The sequence below is a fragment of the Leucoraja erinacea genome, chromosome 27 (assembly GCF_028641065.1).
Source record: "Leucoraja erinacea ecotype New England chromosome 27, Leri_hhj_1, whole genome shotgun sequence".
NCBI lineage: Eukaryota > Metazoa > Chordata > Chondrichthyes > Rajiformes > Rajidae > Leucoraja > Leucoraja erinaceus.
In genome coordinates this window covers 14,526,268-14,541,400 of record NC_073403.1, presented here as the reverse complement: position 1 = coordinate 14,541,400, position 15,133 = coordinate 14,526,268, and the positions used below count along the sequence as shown (strand labels likewise).

Below are 15,133 nucleotides of genomic sequence, written 5' to 3'. Positions count from 1 at the left end.
GGGACTCAAGTTACCTTGGCCCAGAGTTTAAAATGCTGTATTTAAAAATAAATTATTTCCTTTACTCTTTCTTCAAATGTCATCATTGCCTGACCAACAGTGACTATCCAAATGGACAATGTAAATCAAAAATAATTCTATTGATAATTAGCAATCAATTTACATGGTGAGATCAAGTCCTTTGATGTGCAGGAAACACTTCAGGTCAAGACCCTTCTGCAGACCCGAAATGTCACCCATTCATTCTCTCCAGAGATGCTGCTTGAGTTACTCCAGCATTTTGTGTCTACCTTCAAGTCTAGATGTTTGGTTCCACAACGAAAGCATGTCTAATCTAAATTAGCAGAACAACTATCTCTATCATGATAACCTATCTCACAAACAAATAAAATTAATGAGGACACCACCTGACTGGACAATTCAACCACAGCACAATGGCACATTAGGTTGAAGTTAAATAACAGATCGGACCAAACCTCATTAATAAAGGCATGGGCAACTTTCCAAGATACTTGCCTAACTTCCGCAAGGCATTTGATAAGGTTTCACATGCTGGGCTGCCTGGAAGGTTAGATGCATGGGACCCAGGGAGAGCTAGCTAGCTGGATAGAGAATTGGCTTCATGGAAGGAAGAAGATGGTTTCAAAGTTTCCATACTGGGGTACTGTAACTAGTGGTGCGCCTCAGGGATGGGTACTGGGCCCTATTGTTTGTGGTTTATATCAACAATTTGAATGAGGATGTGGAAGACAGGGACGCAGTTAACAGTGAGAGGGAAAAGATTTAATAGGAACCCGAGAGGCAACTTTTTCCACACAGAGGATGATGGGTATATGGGACGGTAGTTGAGGCAAGTACTATAGCAACATTTAAACAACATTTGTACAGATACATGGATAGAAACGGTTTAGAGTGATATTGGCCAAACGCAGGCAGGTGGGACTAATGTAGATGCGGCATCTTGCTCGGCATGGGAAAGTTGGGCCAAAGGGCCTGTTTCATGCTGTATGGCTCTATACTTGAGTAGTCCTTTGGGGCATGGAATAATTATGTTCCAGATTTGGGAATTGTCCCATAACTAGTAGAATAGCCATCTCCAATAATAATCCAATTAAACTTTATAAGATAAGAAATTCCAGGTTAACTTCAAAATTTACATTGAGAGGAAAACAAATCAATGCAGCGAGTCAAAGAACAGCATATTAAAATCTGGTTCTCTCCATTAGGCAATCTAACAAAACGAATCATTTCAGCACTGTTGAGAAACATAGGACAATACATTTAAAAAAAACAACCAGTCCTTTATGCTCACACGTTCCATCTGATGGTGCAATTCCTTGAATGAGGCTGATAGGATGGTCAAAAAGGCTTTCGGCACATTGGCCTTCATCAGTTAGAGTATTGATTATATAAATTGAGAGGTTGTGTTACAGTTATACAAAACATTGGTGAGGCCACATTTAGAGCACTGTGTTCAGTTTTGGTCACCACGTTTATAGGAAAGATGTTGTCAAGTTTGAAAGGCTGCTGAGAAGGTTTACGAGGATGTTCTCAGGATTTAAGGGCCTGAACTATAAAGAGGGGTTGGGCAGGCTAGGATCTTATTCCTTAGAGCACAGAAGGATGAGGGGTTATCTTTTCAAAAGTGTACAAAAACAGGACAGGAATAGATCGGGTAAATGCACAGAGTCTTTGCCCAGGGTAAGGGAAATAGAGTACCAAAGGACATAGGTTGAAGGTGAGGGGAGCAAAAAAGATTTAATAGGAACCTGAGAGGTAACTCTTTTTGTTTATACAATGGGCAGTGGGTGTATGAAACAAGCTGCCGGTACTATTGCGACGTTTAAGAAACATTCAGACAGGTACATGGATATGGGCCTAACACAAGCAGGTGAGACAAGTGCAGATGAGGCATGTTAGTCGGTGCAGACAGATGGGTCAAATGGCCTGTTTCCACGCTGTATGACATTTTGCTTGTCAATACCCAATTTCCAGACAAGCCACCAGGATATTATTCTCGACGCCACAAGGGAATCAAACTGATTTAGAAAATCAGTCATCCTTAACATATCACATAAATCCTTGAACAAAACTAAACAGATAAGATGCAATGTTAGCATTTTCATCCACAAAATTTTAGGGCTGTACACTAATTGCTTCCTTATGAGAATAAAAAGTTTATTTATTTTTACTTACTTGCCGATATCCATACAACATCTAGCAAGAAGATATTTGCACTGTGGAGTAGTACAACTATGAGTTTTCAAAAGCCGGTAGGCTTTGTATGCTTTCCCTGAGCGGTAGTAACAGGTTGCTAAGAGAAAAAGCGCCTCTTCGGAACAAACTGCAGGATAAAATGAAAACAGTTAAAATATGCATAATGCACATTTTCTGAGAGCCAATTACAATATAATATCTATCTATCTATCTGCGGTGAACACCATTGAAAATCACTGCTATGGCCTGTGATTTTAAGCAGGTAAACTATCAGGGACTACGTTTTTTTTTTTTTTTTTTTTATTCTCACGAGGTGGGTGAAGCAGACAATATTAAATGTACTGTCTATTCTTTGAGGAAGGGCACTGATCAACATTCTGATGGACTAAACATTACATTTCATTGACTAAATGGAAATTGAAATTTATGACCTGCAGATTGTTGTGGTACTCAGAAATGTTTTTCAAAAGGAAAATTGTTCTCAATTTTTATGTTATTTCTTTATGTCTTTCAAAGTCAAACATCTCGATGGTGGGACAACATTATCAAATGCCACCAAAATCCCATTACAGTTCAATTCAAAACAATATTCTTTCAACCAACGGAATTTAACGATCACATTAATAAAGCTGACAGGATTCATATCAAATTAACATTCCTTTATGATGCAGTAATGCTTTTTCATATAGAATAGCTAACATGAAACACTGGCACAATGGATAAAATTATTGGACAGGTATCCAAAGGTTTGAAAAACGATCGGAGGCCAATAAACCTAAAGACAGCAGACTGCCCATATTTTAACTCAACCCATACATTCGCTGAAAGGTTCCGAGAGACTTGAAATATTTAATATGGTCTGTGTTTCAAAGCGAGGCATGCATAACCAGGCTAACTATATAATGTTACTTTGATGTCAATAATAGGCACATTAGTTTTCCAAATTTCCTTAGGACATAGGTCATTCTGCCAGTTTATGGAGCAAGCACATTCCTCCACAATTTTTTTCTTGTAATCCAACTGTTCTCCCCATATTCCCGTCAATTGCACCATTGATCTACATACTTGGAGCATTTTACTGTGGCCAAGTAACATAGCAACATGCATGCCTTTGGGGAAAAATATGAAAGCAGAGGCATAAAGATAAAGAAATACACATTATTCTATAAAGCAAATAAGGTGCCCACATATATAGTAATGGATGCAATAACAGAATACCCTGAAAAAAATAATGGGATTGAGCAGTTTCAAAATGGATTTATGATCACATAAATTAGTCATATTTGACAATAAATATATTAGAGTTCTTTGAGGATGCAAGTCATCAAATAGATAAGGGACAAGTGAAAGTGATATTAAATAGGATTAGCAGAGATAAGGGCGATGCTAGACTTGAAACAGAAACATAGAAAATTGGTGCAGGAGTAGGCCATTCGGCCCTTCGAACCTGCACTGCCATTCAATATGATCATGGCTGATCATCCTACTCAGTATCCTGTACCTGCCTTCTCTCCATACCCCCTGATCCCTCTAGCCACAAGGGCCACATCTAACTCCCTCTTAAATATATCCAATGAACTGGCCTCAACTATTTTCTGTGGCAGAGAATTACAGATTCACCACTCGGTGTGAAAAAAAAATTCTCATCTCAGTCCTCGGTTTCTCACCTCGGTTGAACATGGCAGTGGGCCAAAGGGACAGTTTGTGTGCTGTATGATCAATTAAGTCACTACCTATGGTATATTTGTACTGTTAGATGGCTTTCAATAAAGTTCCACAATGGAGATTGGTCAACAAGTAACCAGGGTGATATACAGATTTGGATAGAGAATTGGCTATCAAACAAAAAAAAGTAGGAATAAATTGATCCTTCTCAAGTTAGAAAGATGCGATGACTGTGGTATTACAGAGATTGCAAAGACCCAGCATTTCAATATCTATATCAACTTTATGACCGAGTGCCCAAACGTCATATTTTCAAGTATGTCGACAAGAAAAGATTGTGAATAGGGAAGAGGATGTCAAAAACTTTCAGAAGGATGTAGACAAGCCATGTGAGTGGACAAGAACATGGCAGATTCATTGTCATGGAGAAATGTTATCAACATTTGGGTATAACGTTTAAAAAAAAGATATTAAATGATTGATAAGGGCAAAGCATTTGACATATCTACGTAGATTTTGCAAGACCTTTGAAATGGTCCCATATGAGAGACCAGTCTGGAAGATCAGATCACTCGTGACCCAGAGAAAGTCAGCCAATAGTAAACAAAATTGGCTTTGTGAAAGGAATCAGAGAGTGGTAGTTCAAGTCCGTTATTCAGATAGGAGGTTCCCAATGGTGTGCCGCAGGAACTGATTCTGGGTCCACTGTTCTTTGTCATTTATATTAACGATCTGGATGATAAAGTTTAACGAGTTCAAAGTTAAAAGAGAAAGTTTTCCTTGGATGAAGAGTTTAGAGCCAGGGTTTATGGTCTTAGTACCAGGACTTGAAGGCTGAACAATTTAGGACTGAAAAAGGAGAAACGCTCCTCGGAGAGGGTGGCATTATCAGAATGCTCTACCCAAGGGAACTATAGAAGATCAGTCATTCAAAAGAGAGATGTCTAGATATAATTTAATAAAAAGGAATGAGTAAAGAGGGTGGGGTCAAGGTAGAAAATTGACCAAGATCTTGATGAATGGTAGAGCAAAATCAAAAAGGATAAAATAATAATAATAATACATTTTATTTATGGGCGCCTTTCAAGAGTCTCAAGGACACCTTACAAAACATTTTGGGGTACTCCTACCACCATTTCTTATATATAGGTACACCAAAATAGATAGGATGTTGCATGAAGCAATCGATAATTGGATATTGATCCTCTGCTTAGAATGCAGCGGAAAGTCATTAATTAATTCACTGTAGAAAGCATTCCATGGTGTCGATGCATCAGTATAATTATTATATGAAAAATGTTTGAAAGCCACAGAAGCTAGATGACGGTACTCAAGGAGGATCACATTGGAAGAGTGGTGGTGGGCAGGCGGCTCATAATTTTAAACTGTTCAAAGTCGTAGTTAGCAGGATGCCAGTAGGTAGTTCTTTTACCAGACAAAACCTATGGAATGGACTGCCAGTTTGTGCAGTTAACATCAGATTACTTGATTTTTTTCAACTGAGTGTTAGAAGAAAAATCACAAGGACAAGAGCAATTGCCCAATTGCCAAGAGCAGGGTTAATCAAAGAGGAAAAAAAATCCACAATTTACCCACAATACACCCAAATTGATTCACATTTCCAGTTGTTTTTTCACTTTTCCCCATTAGATCTAAGAGCTGCAGAGAGCATGCATAGAGAATGGGATTCCAATCCATCATCCTTATACATACACTTAAATATCTCTATCACAACATTAAATGAATCGCCATTTCCAATGCGGCTATAGAACGAATAGTTATCTTGCATTATTTAGCACAGATCACAGTTTATGGAGTTAGAGAAAGAAGTGACAAGGAATAGTTCAAAATGGAGGGTAGTAGATGTCTCCAAGTACATTAGGATTTTTTTTAAAATCTGCTTTTATTCTAAAAAAAGTTCTGTTGCAATACACAGCTCGGAGCTTTGAGCTGCTGTAACTGGGCTCTTTTATTGCAATGACCAGTTTAAATTGAGGATCTTAGTTGATGACCACAAGCAAAAAGCAAATTACAAACACGTTACCTTAACTATCAGTTGTTCATTCAGCCTTGGGTGATATAGTTCATGCAGTCACATCAAGGCTGTTTCCTACATACCTTCAGCATAGAGCCTTTCTGCAATGAAGATCGCATCCCGATAAGCATAGTGGTTAAGCGCATGCCAAATAGCAGCCTGTTGATAAAAGACAAACTATTAATAATCATGACATTTTGGAAAGAAATGCATTAAATTTTCAACTGGAAAATATGAGTACCCAGTTTCAATATTATGTCTGAGATAAGGGTCAAAAGAAAATAGCCCATTTGCAAGTAATAGGAAAAGAAATCAGTCATGCAGCACAGAACATACAAGATGTGATCCAAGGTGCCTGGTCGGGGGTTTAGAGGAGATCTAAAGAAGAATTATGTTTTGCCTCAGTGGTTAGAAATTGGATTGCGCTGCCTGAAGAAGTGGTGGAGGCAGGTACTTTCAATTAGCACAGAAATACACACTTTAGCACACCATGTCCATGCCAATTATTGTCATCCTGTGTACCAGTCTGTACTGGTTACCCATATTTGCTCCGTAGACTTCTATGTCTTGATCATTTGAGTGCTCGTCTAGGTGCTTCTTAAATATTGCGAGTACCTACCTCTGGCTAATCCTCATAGTTAGCACATTCCAGTTTGCACCCACAGTGCAAAAAAAAAAAAATTGTCCTCAGATCTCCTCTAAACCTTCAACCACACACCTTATAGTAATGCCTTCGTTTTAGGCTCTGCTAGCAAGGACACAAAAATGATTGTTATTACCCATTTATTTATCCTCCTCACAATTTTGTATACTTCTGCAAGATCACTTCTCAACCTCCTCTAACTCAGGAGGGAGAAAAACACGGCATTGTCCAATCTTTTCTTAAACTGAAAAGCTCCATTTAAGGCAACATCCCAATGAATCCCCTGCAATCAAATCCTTCCCCCAGTACATTGACCACAACACACAATATGTCACGTGTGGCCTAACCATTGTTTTATAAAGTTGAATTCTGATGTCCCAACTCTTATGCTCCACACCACAGTGATGAAAGCAAGAATCCTATAGATCTTCTTCATTCTTCTACCTGTTTTGCCACTTTCATGGATATATGGACAAATAGGCAATGTTGCTCTGGTCATCAACACTTCCAAGAACCCTGCCATTTATCACCCATGCCCTATGCTCATATGACCCTCCAAAGCCCATTACTTCACACTTGTTAAGACTAAATGCCATCTGCCATTGCTCTGCCCAACTTCCCAGCTGATCAATATTATGCCGCATTCCAAGAACTCTCCTCTCTAGCCACAACACCAAATATTTGGGTGTACAAATTTACTAATCATACTTCCCATATTGATATGAGGTGTTAACATTTAACCCAAACACCACAGGTCCCAGCACACCACTGGTCACAAGCTTCTAATCAGTAAAATCAAACATCTTCCTCTGCCTCCTACTACTCAGTCAATTTTGAATCTAATTTGCCATCTTGTCGGGTCCATAAGCTCTAACTTTTATGGATGAGTCTGTAATACAGGGCTTTGCCAAAAGTCATACTGAATTTCATGATACAATATCAATTACATTACCCTTAACTTACTACTTATAGTTACTTCTTCAAAAATTTACGAAAATTTGATGCAGGATTTCTCAAAGCCATGTTAACTATCCCCAATCAATCCCTACCTTTCTAAGTGGAAATATATTAATCGCTGAGATTTTTTCCAATATTTTCCCTGACTATTATCTAAATGGTGGCCAATTAGGAAAAGGGGAGATGCAACGAGACCTGGGTGTCATGGTACACCAGTCATTGAAAGTAGGCATGCAGGTGCAGCAGGCAGTAAAGAAAGCGAATGGTATGTTGGCATTCATAGCTAAAGGATTTGAGTATAGGAGCAGGGAGGTTCTGCTGCAGTTGTACAGGGTCTTGGCGAGACCACACCTGGAGTATTGCGTACAGTTTTGGTCTCCAAATCTGAGGAAGGACATTATTGCCATAGAGGGAGTGCAGAGAAGGTTCTCCAGACTGATTCCTGGGATGTCAGGACTTTCTTATGAAGAAAGACTGGATAGACTCGGATTGTACTCGCTAGAATTTAGGAGATTGAGGGGGGATCTTATAGAAACTTACAAAATTCTTAAGGGATTGGACAGGCTAGATGCAGGAAGATTGTTCCCGATGTTGGGGAAGTCCAGAACAACGGGTCACAGATTAAGGATAAGGGGGAAATCTTTTAGGACCGAGATGAGGAAAACATTTTTTCACACAGAGTGGTGAATCTCTGGAATTCTTTGCCACAGAAGGTAGTTGAGGCCAGTTCATTAGCTATATTTAAGAGGGAGTTAGATGTGGCCCTTGTGGCTAGAGGGATCAGGGGGTATGGAGAGAAGGCAGGTACGAGATACTGAGTTGGATGATCAGCCATGATCATATTGAATGGCGGTGCAGGCTCGAAGGGCCGAATAGCCTACTCCTGCACCTATTTTCTATGTTTGTCGGGGCCCCAGTAATCATCTCCCTTGCCTCCCAGGGCAGCCTTGAATACACCTCATCATGCCCTGGAATTTATCCTCCTTTATTTTCTCCAAGCCATCCTTTTTAATTCTAAATGGTCAATCTTGATAGTCAAGCAGACACAATTAACATGATAGCTGTATTTGAAAATCTGCAACTTATGAAAATAAATTGATGTTTGATGTTACTGGACAAGAATAAAGTCACATGAGCCAGGATGCAAGGGTTCCACCTCAGAATCAGGTGCAAGATTGAATACTGTAAAGCTCTAAATATTGAAATAAAAAGTAGAAATTTAAATAGATACAAGAACCACAATTATCCACAAGAAAGGAGACGAAAGGGATTGGGAAGGAAAAATACTGAATCTGAAGAATTTTAACAATTTAAGAAGATTTAAGACTGGAAGCAGCCAAAAATGTTGCTGAGTTATCAAAAGACCAACTGTTGGGCGAGCACAGGATAATAAAAACTAAACAAACTAAACATTGGACAACATCTCAGTGGCTGATCAAAACATTACTGCTTAGTAGGTACACAAAAATGCTGGAGAAACTCAGCGGGTGCAGCAGCATCTATGGAGCGAAGGAGATAGGTAACGTTTCGGGTCGAAACCCTTCTTCAGACATCATGCTGGCTCGAAGGGCTGAATGGCCTACTCCTGCACCGATTTCTCTACGTTTCTATGAACTCGGGTCTATGGTGCGGTGAGAAGGCAGCTATGTGCCACCATGTTGATGATGATGATGTCATGTTAAGATTCCTTTTAATTAAAGCTAAATGACCTTTCAAATTTATTTTAAAATTACAGGAATAGATTTATTTTAAATTAGAGGCACTAAAAAAGTTCTGCCTTCCTCCTCTGCAACTTGAACTACAAAATGCTTTATCACTTTAACAGTCAAAAAACAGAACAAAAAGGTCCTTTGGCCCACAAAGTCCCTGCCAAACATGATGCCTGTATGTACTCCATATCCCTCGATATCCATCTGACTATCTAAAAGCCTCCTTTGTGCCACTAACTGTTTCTACCACCAATCCTGGCAGCACGTTCCAGGCACCCAGTACTCTGTAATAAACCCTGCCCCGTACATCTCCGTTAAATTTCTTCCCTCTCACCTTAGAGCTATTCCCTTCAGTCTTTGACATTTCCACATTAGGAATAAAGGTTATGACTGTCTATCCGATTTATGTCCCTCATAATCTTATATACTTCTATCCCTCAGCCTCAGATAGTGTAAAACCCCTGGGATGAGGGAGATAACAGCACATGGGAGAATCTGCACCAACCATTGACCACGGGAAAGCTGACAAGTTCCATCCATTCGTTCAATTTGTATAAACCTCTTAAAGAGCTTACAGGCAAAGTTTGAGTTTGCTCTGTCAGACTGCAAAGGACCAGAACAGCTGGACATATACAATGCCCTCCATAATGTTTGGGAAAAAGACCCATCATTTATTTATTTGCCTCTGTACTTCACTTTTTAAGATTTGTAATAGAAAAAAATCACATGTGGTTAAAGTGCACATTGTCAGATTTTAATAAAGGCCCTTTTTATAAATTTTGGGTTCACCATATAGAAATTACAGCTGTGTTTATACATAATCGCTCCATTTCATGGCACCATAATGTTTGGGACACATGGCTTCACAGGCGTTTGTAATTGCTCAGTTGCGTCTAATTGCCTCCTTCATACAGGTAAAGAGAGTGCTCAGCACCTAGTCCCATCCAGTCTTTCCATCACCTCTGGAAACTTTTATTGCTGTTTATCAACATGAGGACCAAAGTTGTGCCAATGGAAGTCAAAGAAGCCATTATGAGACCGAGAATAAAACTGTTAAGAGACATCAGCCAAACGTTAGGTTTACCAAAATCAAATACATCATTAAGAAGAGAACACTGGTGAGCTTACTAATCGCAAAGGGACAGGCAGGCCAAGGAAGACCTCCATAGCAGATGACAGAAGAATTCTCTCTATAATAAAGAAAAATCCCAAACACCTGTCCGCCAGATCAGAACCTAACAGAAATGAACAGAAATACAGAGGCTACACTGCAAGATGCAAACCACTGGTTAGCTGCAAAAGTAGGATGGCCAGGTTAGTTTGCCAAGAAGTACTTAAAAGAGCAACCACAATACTGGAAAAAGGTCTTGTGGACAGATAAGACGAAGATTAACATATTAAAGTGATGGCAAGAGCAATGTATGTAGGAGAGAAGGAACTGCCCAAGATCCAAAGCATACCACCTTAAGGTACTGGCTCACTTATCGTCATTGATGATACAACTGATGATGGATGTAGCATAATGAATTCTGAAGTGTATAGACACATCCTATCTGCTCAAGTTCAAATAAATGCCTCAACAACTCATTGGCCGGCGGTTCATTCTACAGCAAGACAATGACCCCAAACTACTGCTAAATCAACAAAGGTAAATTCTTGAGTGGCCAAGTCAATTGCCCAATCTGAACCCCATTGAACATGCCTTTTATGTGGCGGAAAAACTGAAGGGGACTAACCCCCAAACCAAGCATAAGCTAAAGATAGCTGCAATACAGACCTGGCAGAGCACCACCAGAGAAGATGGTGATGTCCATGAATCGCAGACTTCAAGCAATCATCACATGCAAAGGATATGCAACAAAATACTAAACATGACATTGCTGTGTCCCAAACATTATGGTGCCCTGAAATGGGGGACTATGTATAAACACTGCTGTAATTTCTACATGTTGAAACCAAAATGTGTAAAAATGGTCTTTATTAAAATTTGACAATGTGCACTTTAACCACATGTGATTTTTTTCCAATTACAAATCTCAAATTGTGGAGTACAGAGGCAAATAAATAAATGATGGGTCCTTGTCACAAACATTATGGAGGGCACGGTGAATCACAATGTTTTAGCTAATTGCATGTCAAAAATCCATAAGGGAGTGCACCATCATCCTTGTCTACAAGGAGACAGAGATCATCTGGAATTGGCAATCTATATCCCAGTCAATCAAGATCCTGTCTAAGATCACTACCAATCAAGCCAAGTCCATTCTAGATCCACCTGGACTAAACCTGCACGATAACCAACAAGAAAATCTGACAACTTTACGCTGTTCGCTACTTGATTTCCCCTACTCTGTCTTTGTTGTTACAAAGTCAATGTTATTCAGTTGGAATGCGTGCACAGATTTACATGGATGTTGAAAGGACTCGAGAACCCTTTAACTGTTGAGTGAAGAATGGCAGGCTATGACTCTACTCGTTTGAGTACAGGAGACTGAGCAGTGATCTTTTAGAAGTGTATCAAATCATGAAAGGTTGAGGTATGGTGAATGCACTGAGTCTTTTACACAGAGTAGGGGAAATCAAGAACCAGAGGACATAGGTTTAAAGTGAGAGGGGAATGATTTTATTGACACCAGAGTGACAACTTTTTCACTCAAAGAGTGCTGGGTATATGAGCTGCCAGATGAGGTAATTGAGGCAGGTCCAATAACAACATTTAAAATACATTAGGATAGGTACATGGATAGGAAAAGCTCAGAGGGATATGGACCAAACACAAGCAAATGAAACAGTTGGGCTGAGGTGCCTCTTTCTGTGCTGTATGTCTCTTAGAATTGTTTGTAAGGCCATGCAGATGCTTCTAATCATCAATATTTCCAAATCACTCATTATTTTAAAATATAATACACTTTTCTGTTTTATCTGCCCAAGTGAATTACAACTTTCCATAATTTTCTTGCTTGGTCACCACTGTCAATGTCTCCTTATTACTCTTTGCATCCTCATTACAACCTATTCCCAATTGTTTCCGAGTCACCAGCAAACTTGGAAAATCTTAGACGAGGTCCCCTCAGCTAAATTGTAAGTGCAGATTGTGAATTGTCTGGGGCAAAGCAGCCCACAAGCCAGTCAACTAACCGTAGGAATAAACAGATCGTCCTTCTCTCAATTCTTATGAGTAGTTTAACCTCAAATCCCATTCTCTGCTTGGGGTCATATCAAAAGCACCATACCCCACTGATTCCCTCTCATCTACTCTACCCGACACATCCTCAACCAGTCAGATATGCAACACAGAAACATGCCATTCCATGCCAACTATCAACCACCCACTTGCACTAATCTTTTTTTTTTTAAATTCTTTACACACATTAATCTACAACCCATAGGTTCTACTATTCACTTACATGCTCAGACCAAATTACAACAGCCAGTCAACCTTCATATCCCTTGGATGTGGGAAAACACTAATGCACCCAGACGAAACACATGTGATCACAGGGAGATCATGTAAACTTCATGCAGACGGTACCCATGGTTAGGATTGAATCCAAGTTTCTAGTGCAGCAGAGCTGCAACTGAACAATTAGCTATGCCATCCTCAAAGTAGTCTCCAATAAATTAGTTCAACAAAAATTTGCGTTAACTCTGCTGCATTTTTTATTTGAAGGTGTCTCAATGTCACGTTTCACAAAAGGTTCCAGTTTTTTCTGGCCTAACAGGATGGTAGTTTCTTGTTTTCCCTCTACCTTCTTAAAGTATTTGCCATTGAAAGCTAGCAAGGTGGTAACCAGAGCAACCAACCACCTCCTTCGAAGTCCTTGGATGTAAATCATTGGTTTTCATCAATTTATCTAGCTTTTCATCATTAATACTATTTACAAATTCTCCTTATTTGCACAGCACCCTTAATTCTCCAGTAAACTCTGTGAGGGACTACATTTTCGTATGGTAGCATTGTGTTTTAAATTTCTTTGTCTGTTTTCACATTTCTTTGTAATTTCCCCTCATATCCCTTCTTCTCCCTTTCCTTGTCAAATTCTTGATCTGAATTCTAAGATGCTCCCAATCTTCAGTATTACTAACAATGCAGTCCACACCCTAACATTGCTTTTGCTTCTTCTGCCTGTAATCTCCATTCTATGCCCTCCACCAATGTGAATAGCATTTCTCTTATCTAACGTTTATTCCTTTGATTATTGGTCAGACCTTCTCCCAAAGAGAACTATAGTTCTTCCAGTCTATCCATGCAACCATACTCCCTGGTCATATTGTAAATTTCTTTCACATCCTCTTGAAAGACATCACATCCTTCCTAAAACGATAGTACCAAGTACCGGATAAAACATTCCAGTCATGGCAACACCAATGTCCTATAAATGATCATCAAAGCACATCCAGAATAGGCAAAGCAGATTTACTGTCTTCTTCAAGATACAGCATCAAAATAATGCAGTATTCTCTGAAGGGGCAGATTAGATTATGTCCAGGACCTGGATGCAGATTAAATGCAAAATTTATTTTAGCTAACATTGCTACACAGATGGCAAGAAAGGAGCAAACATACTGCTTACTAAAAATATCACACAGATTGCAGAGTGAATCATTTTAGCTGACAATCTAACATTATTCTTAATTCAGAATTTAAGAATTCTTCGTGCTATTGATGATCCGTGAACCAAATACACCACCCCCACCGTGATGGACACACTTTTGCCTCTTCCAGCAACTTCGTGCATCATATTTTCATGAAAATGTAGTAGGGTCTTCCTCCGAAACCCAGGCAAGGCAGCATTCCACATTTGCCGGAACTCATCACGGAATGTCCCTGCTTTACACTAATGCATCATTGAGAAAAATGTAGGGCGCAGGAGTGCGAGGGACCAAGAGCATTTTTCTTTTTTAACTAAAAAGCATATGTCACTCGGGTTAATTGGGATGGGGAGGGGGGTAAAGCTTGAACCCGACGGTGCCCACCACAGGTAGGGTCACACCGGTCAGAGGATCACCTCCCACCTTCGTCCGGGGGGGCCTCAGCGCTTCTGCTCCACCAAACTTGGGGTCACAACCGCGAAACCAGCTCGGTACCTGGTCCTGTTCACGGGCCCTCGGGTGCACGGGCTCAGGCAGCCGGACGGCAGGGTTGGGTCGGGCTGCGGCCCCACTCCTCTCCGTGCTGGATGGCGAGTTCGAGTTCAGGCCCGGACCCCGTGTGGAAGGAGAAGCGGCCTGTGAGAAGATCCGAGCTGGCAAGCGGGCAGCAAAGACCGGCCGACCGCCCGCCTGTCCGCCGTGCCAGGGAGAAGGGCCGAAAGCGTCCAACAAACTTTACCTGAACAGGTTCCTGCAGCACCGTCATCATCAACGACTCTCAGTCAGCGCAGAGCCAGCAACACACCTTCTCATCACACACAAGCCAGGCCCAGGCCGGTTCAAATTTAAACAGCTGCCCGAGCCCAACGGCCGGCAGCACGACAGCGATCAGACCCGAGAGCAGCCGGAAACCGCCGAGCGCTGCCGGAAAATACCGAGCGTAGCCGGAAAACGCCGACCGGCGCTGTGGGAATGGACCTTGCGCCCAAAGATTATAGCGCCTCTCCCAAAGTGAAACCATGCTGGTAAGCAGTTGGAAGTAGTATGAACTTAAACTTGATGATATTTCAACAGAGCAATTGTGTTAGCATGGGGAGTGAGTGGAGCGGGCCAACTTGGCAGAAGTTAACGGTGAGCGAGACAGAGGGTGACAGAGAGTATCTTTGCTCAAGCCTGGCGCAGTAGGCACGAAACTTGGAGAAGCAGAATCATCATCTCCATTTATAAACGATCAGAGATGATCTGTACCTCGATCCACATTTCAGCGCAATTATCAACAACTATTTTTTTCATCGCACCTTATATTAAATACAG

At 40.5% G+C, this 15,133-nt stretch overlaps 2 protein-coding genes across 4 annotated transcripts in view; one reads left to right on the top strand and one right to left on the bottom strand.

Annotated features, from left to right (window-relative positions):
• cdc27 (cell division cycle 27) overlaps positions 1-14,697 on the bottom strand; it is a 57,771-nt gene extending 43,074 nt beyond the window's left edge. For 2 of the 3 annotated variants that reach the window (XM_055657123.1, XM_055657124.1), the window contains exons 1-3: positions 14,559-14,697; positions 6,001-6,076; positions 2,197-2,344 (exon numbers count right to left, since the gene is read on the bottom strand). In XM_055657123.1, coding sequence (XP_055513098.1) covers positions 2,197-2,344; positions 6,001-6,076; positions 14,559-14,588 — 254 coding nt within the window. In that variant the 5' untranslated portion in view covers positions 14,589-14,697. Of the gene's footprint in view, positions 1-2,196; positions 2,345-5,926; positions 6,077-14,558 lie in introns of those variants that run through there. The other variant, XM_055657125.1, reaches the window with a different exon arrangement.
• Positions 14,698-14,705: 8 nt separating this feature from the next.
• LOC129710249 (KAT8 regulatory NSL complex subunit 1-like) overlaps positions 14,706-15,133 on the top strand; it is a 101,118-nt gene continuing 100,690 nt past the window's right edge. The window contains exon 1 of the mRNA XM_055657121.1: positions 14,706-14,844. The gene's annotated coding sequence lies outside the window, so the exon portion shown is untranslated. The remainder of the gene's footprint in view (positions 14,845-15,133) is intronic.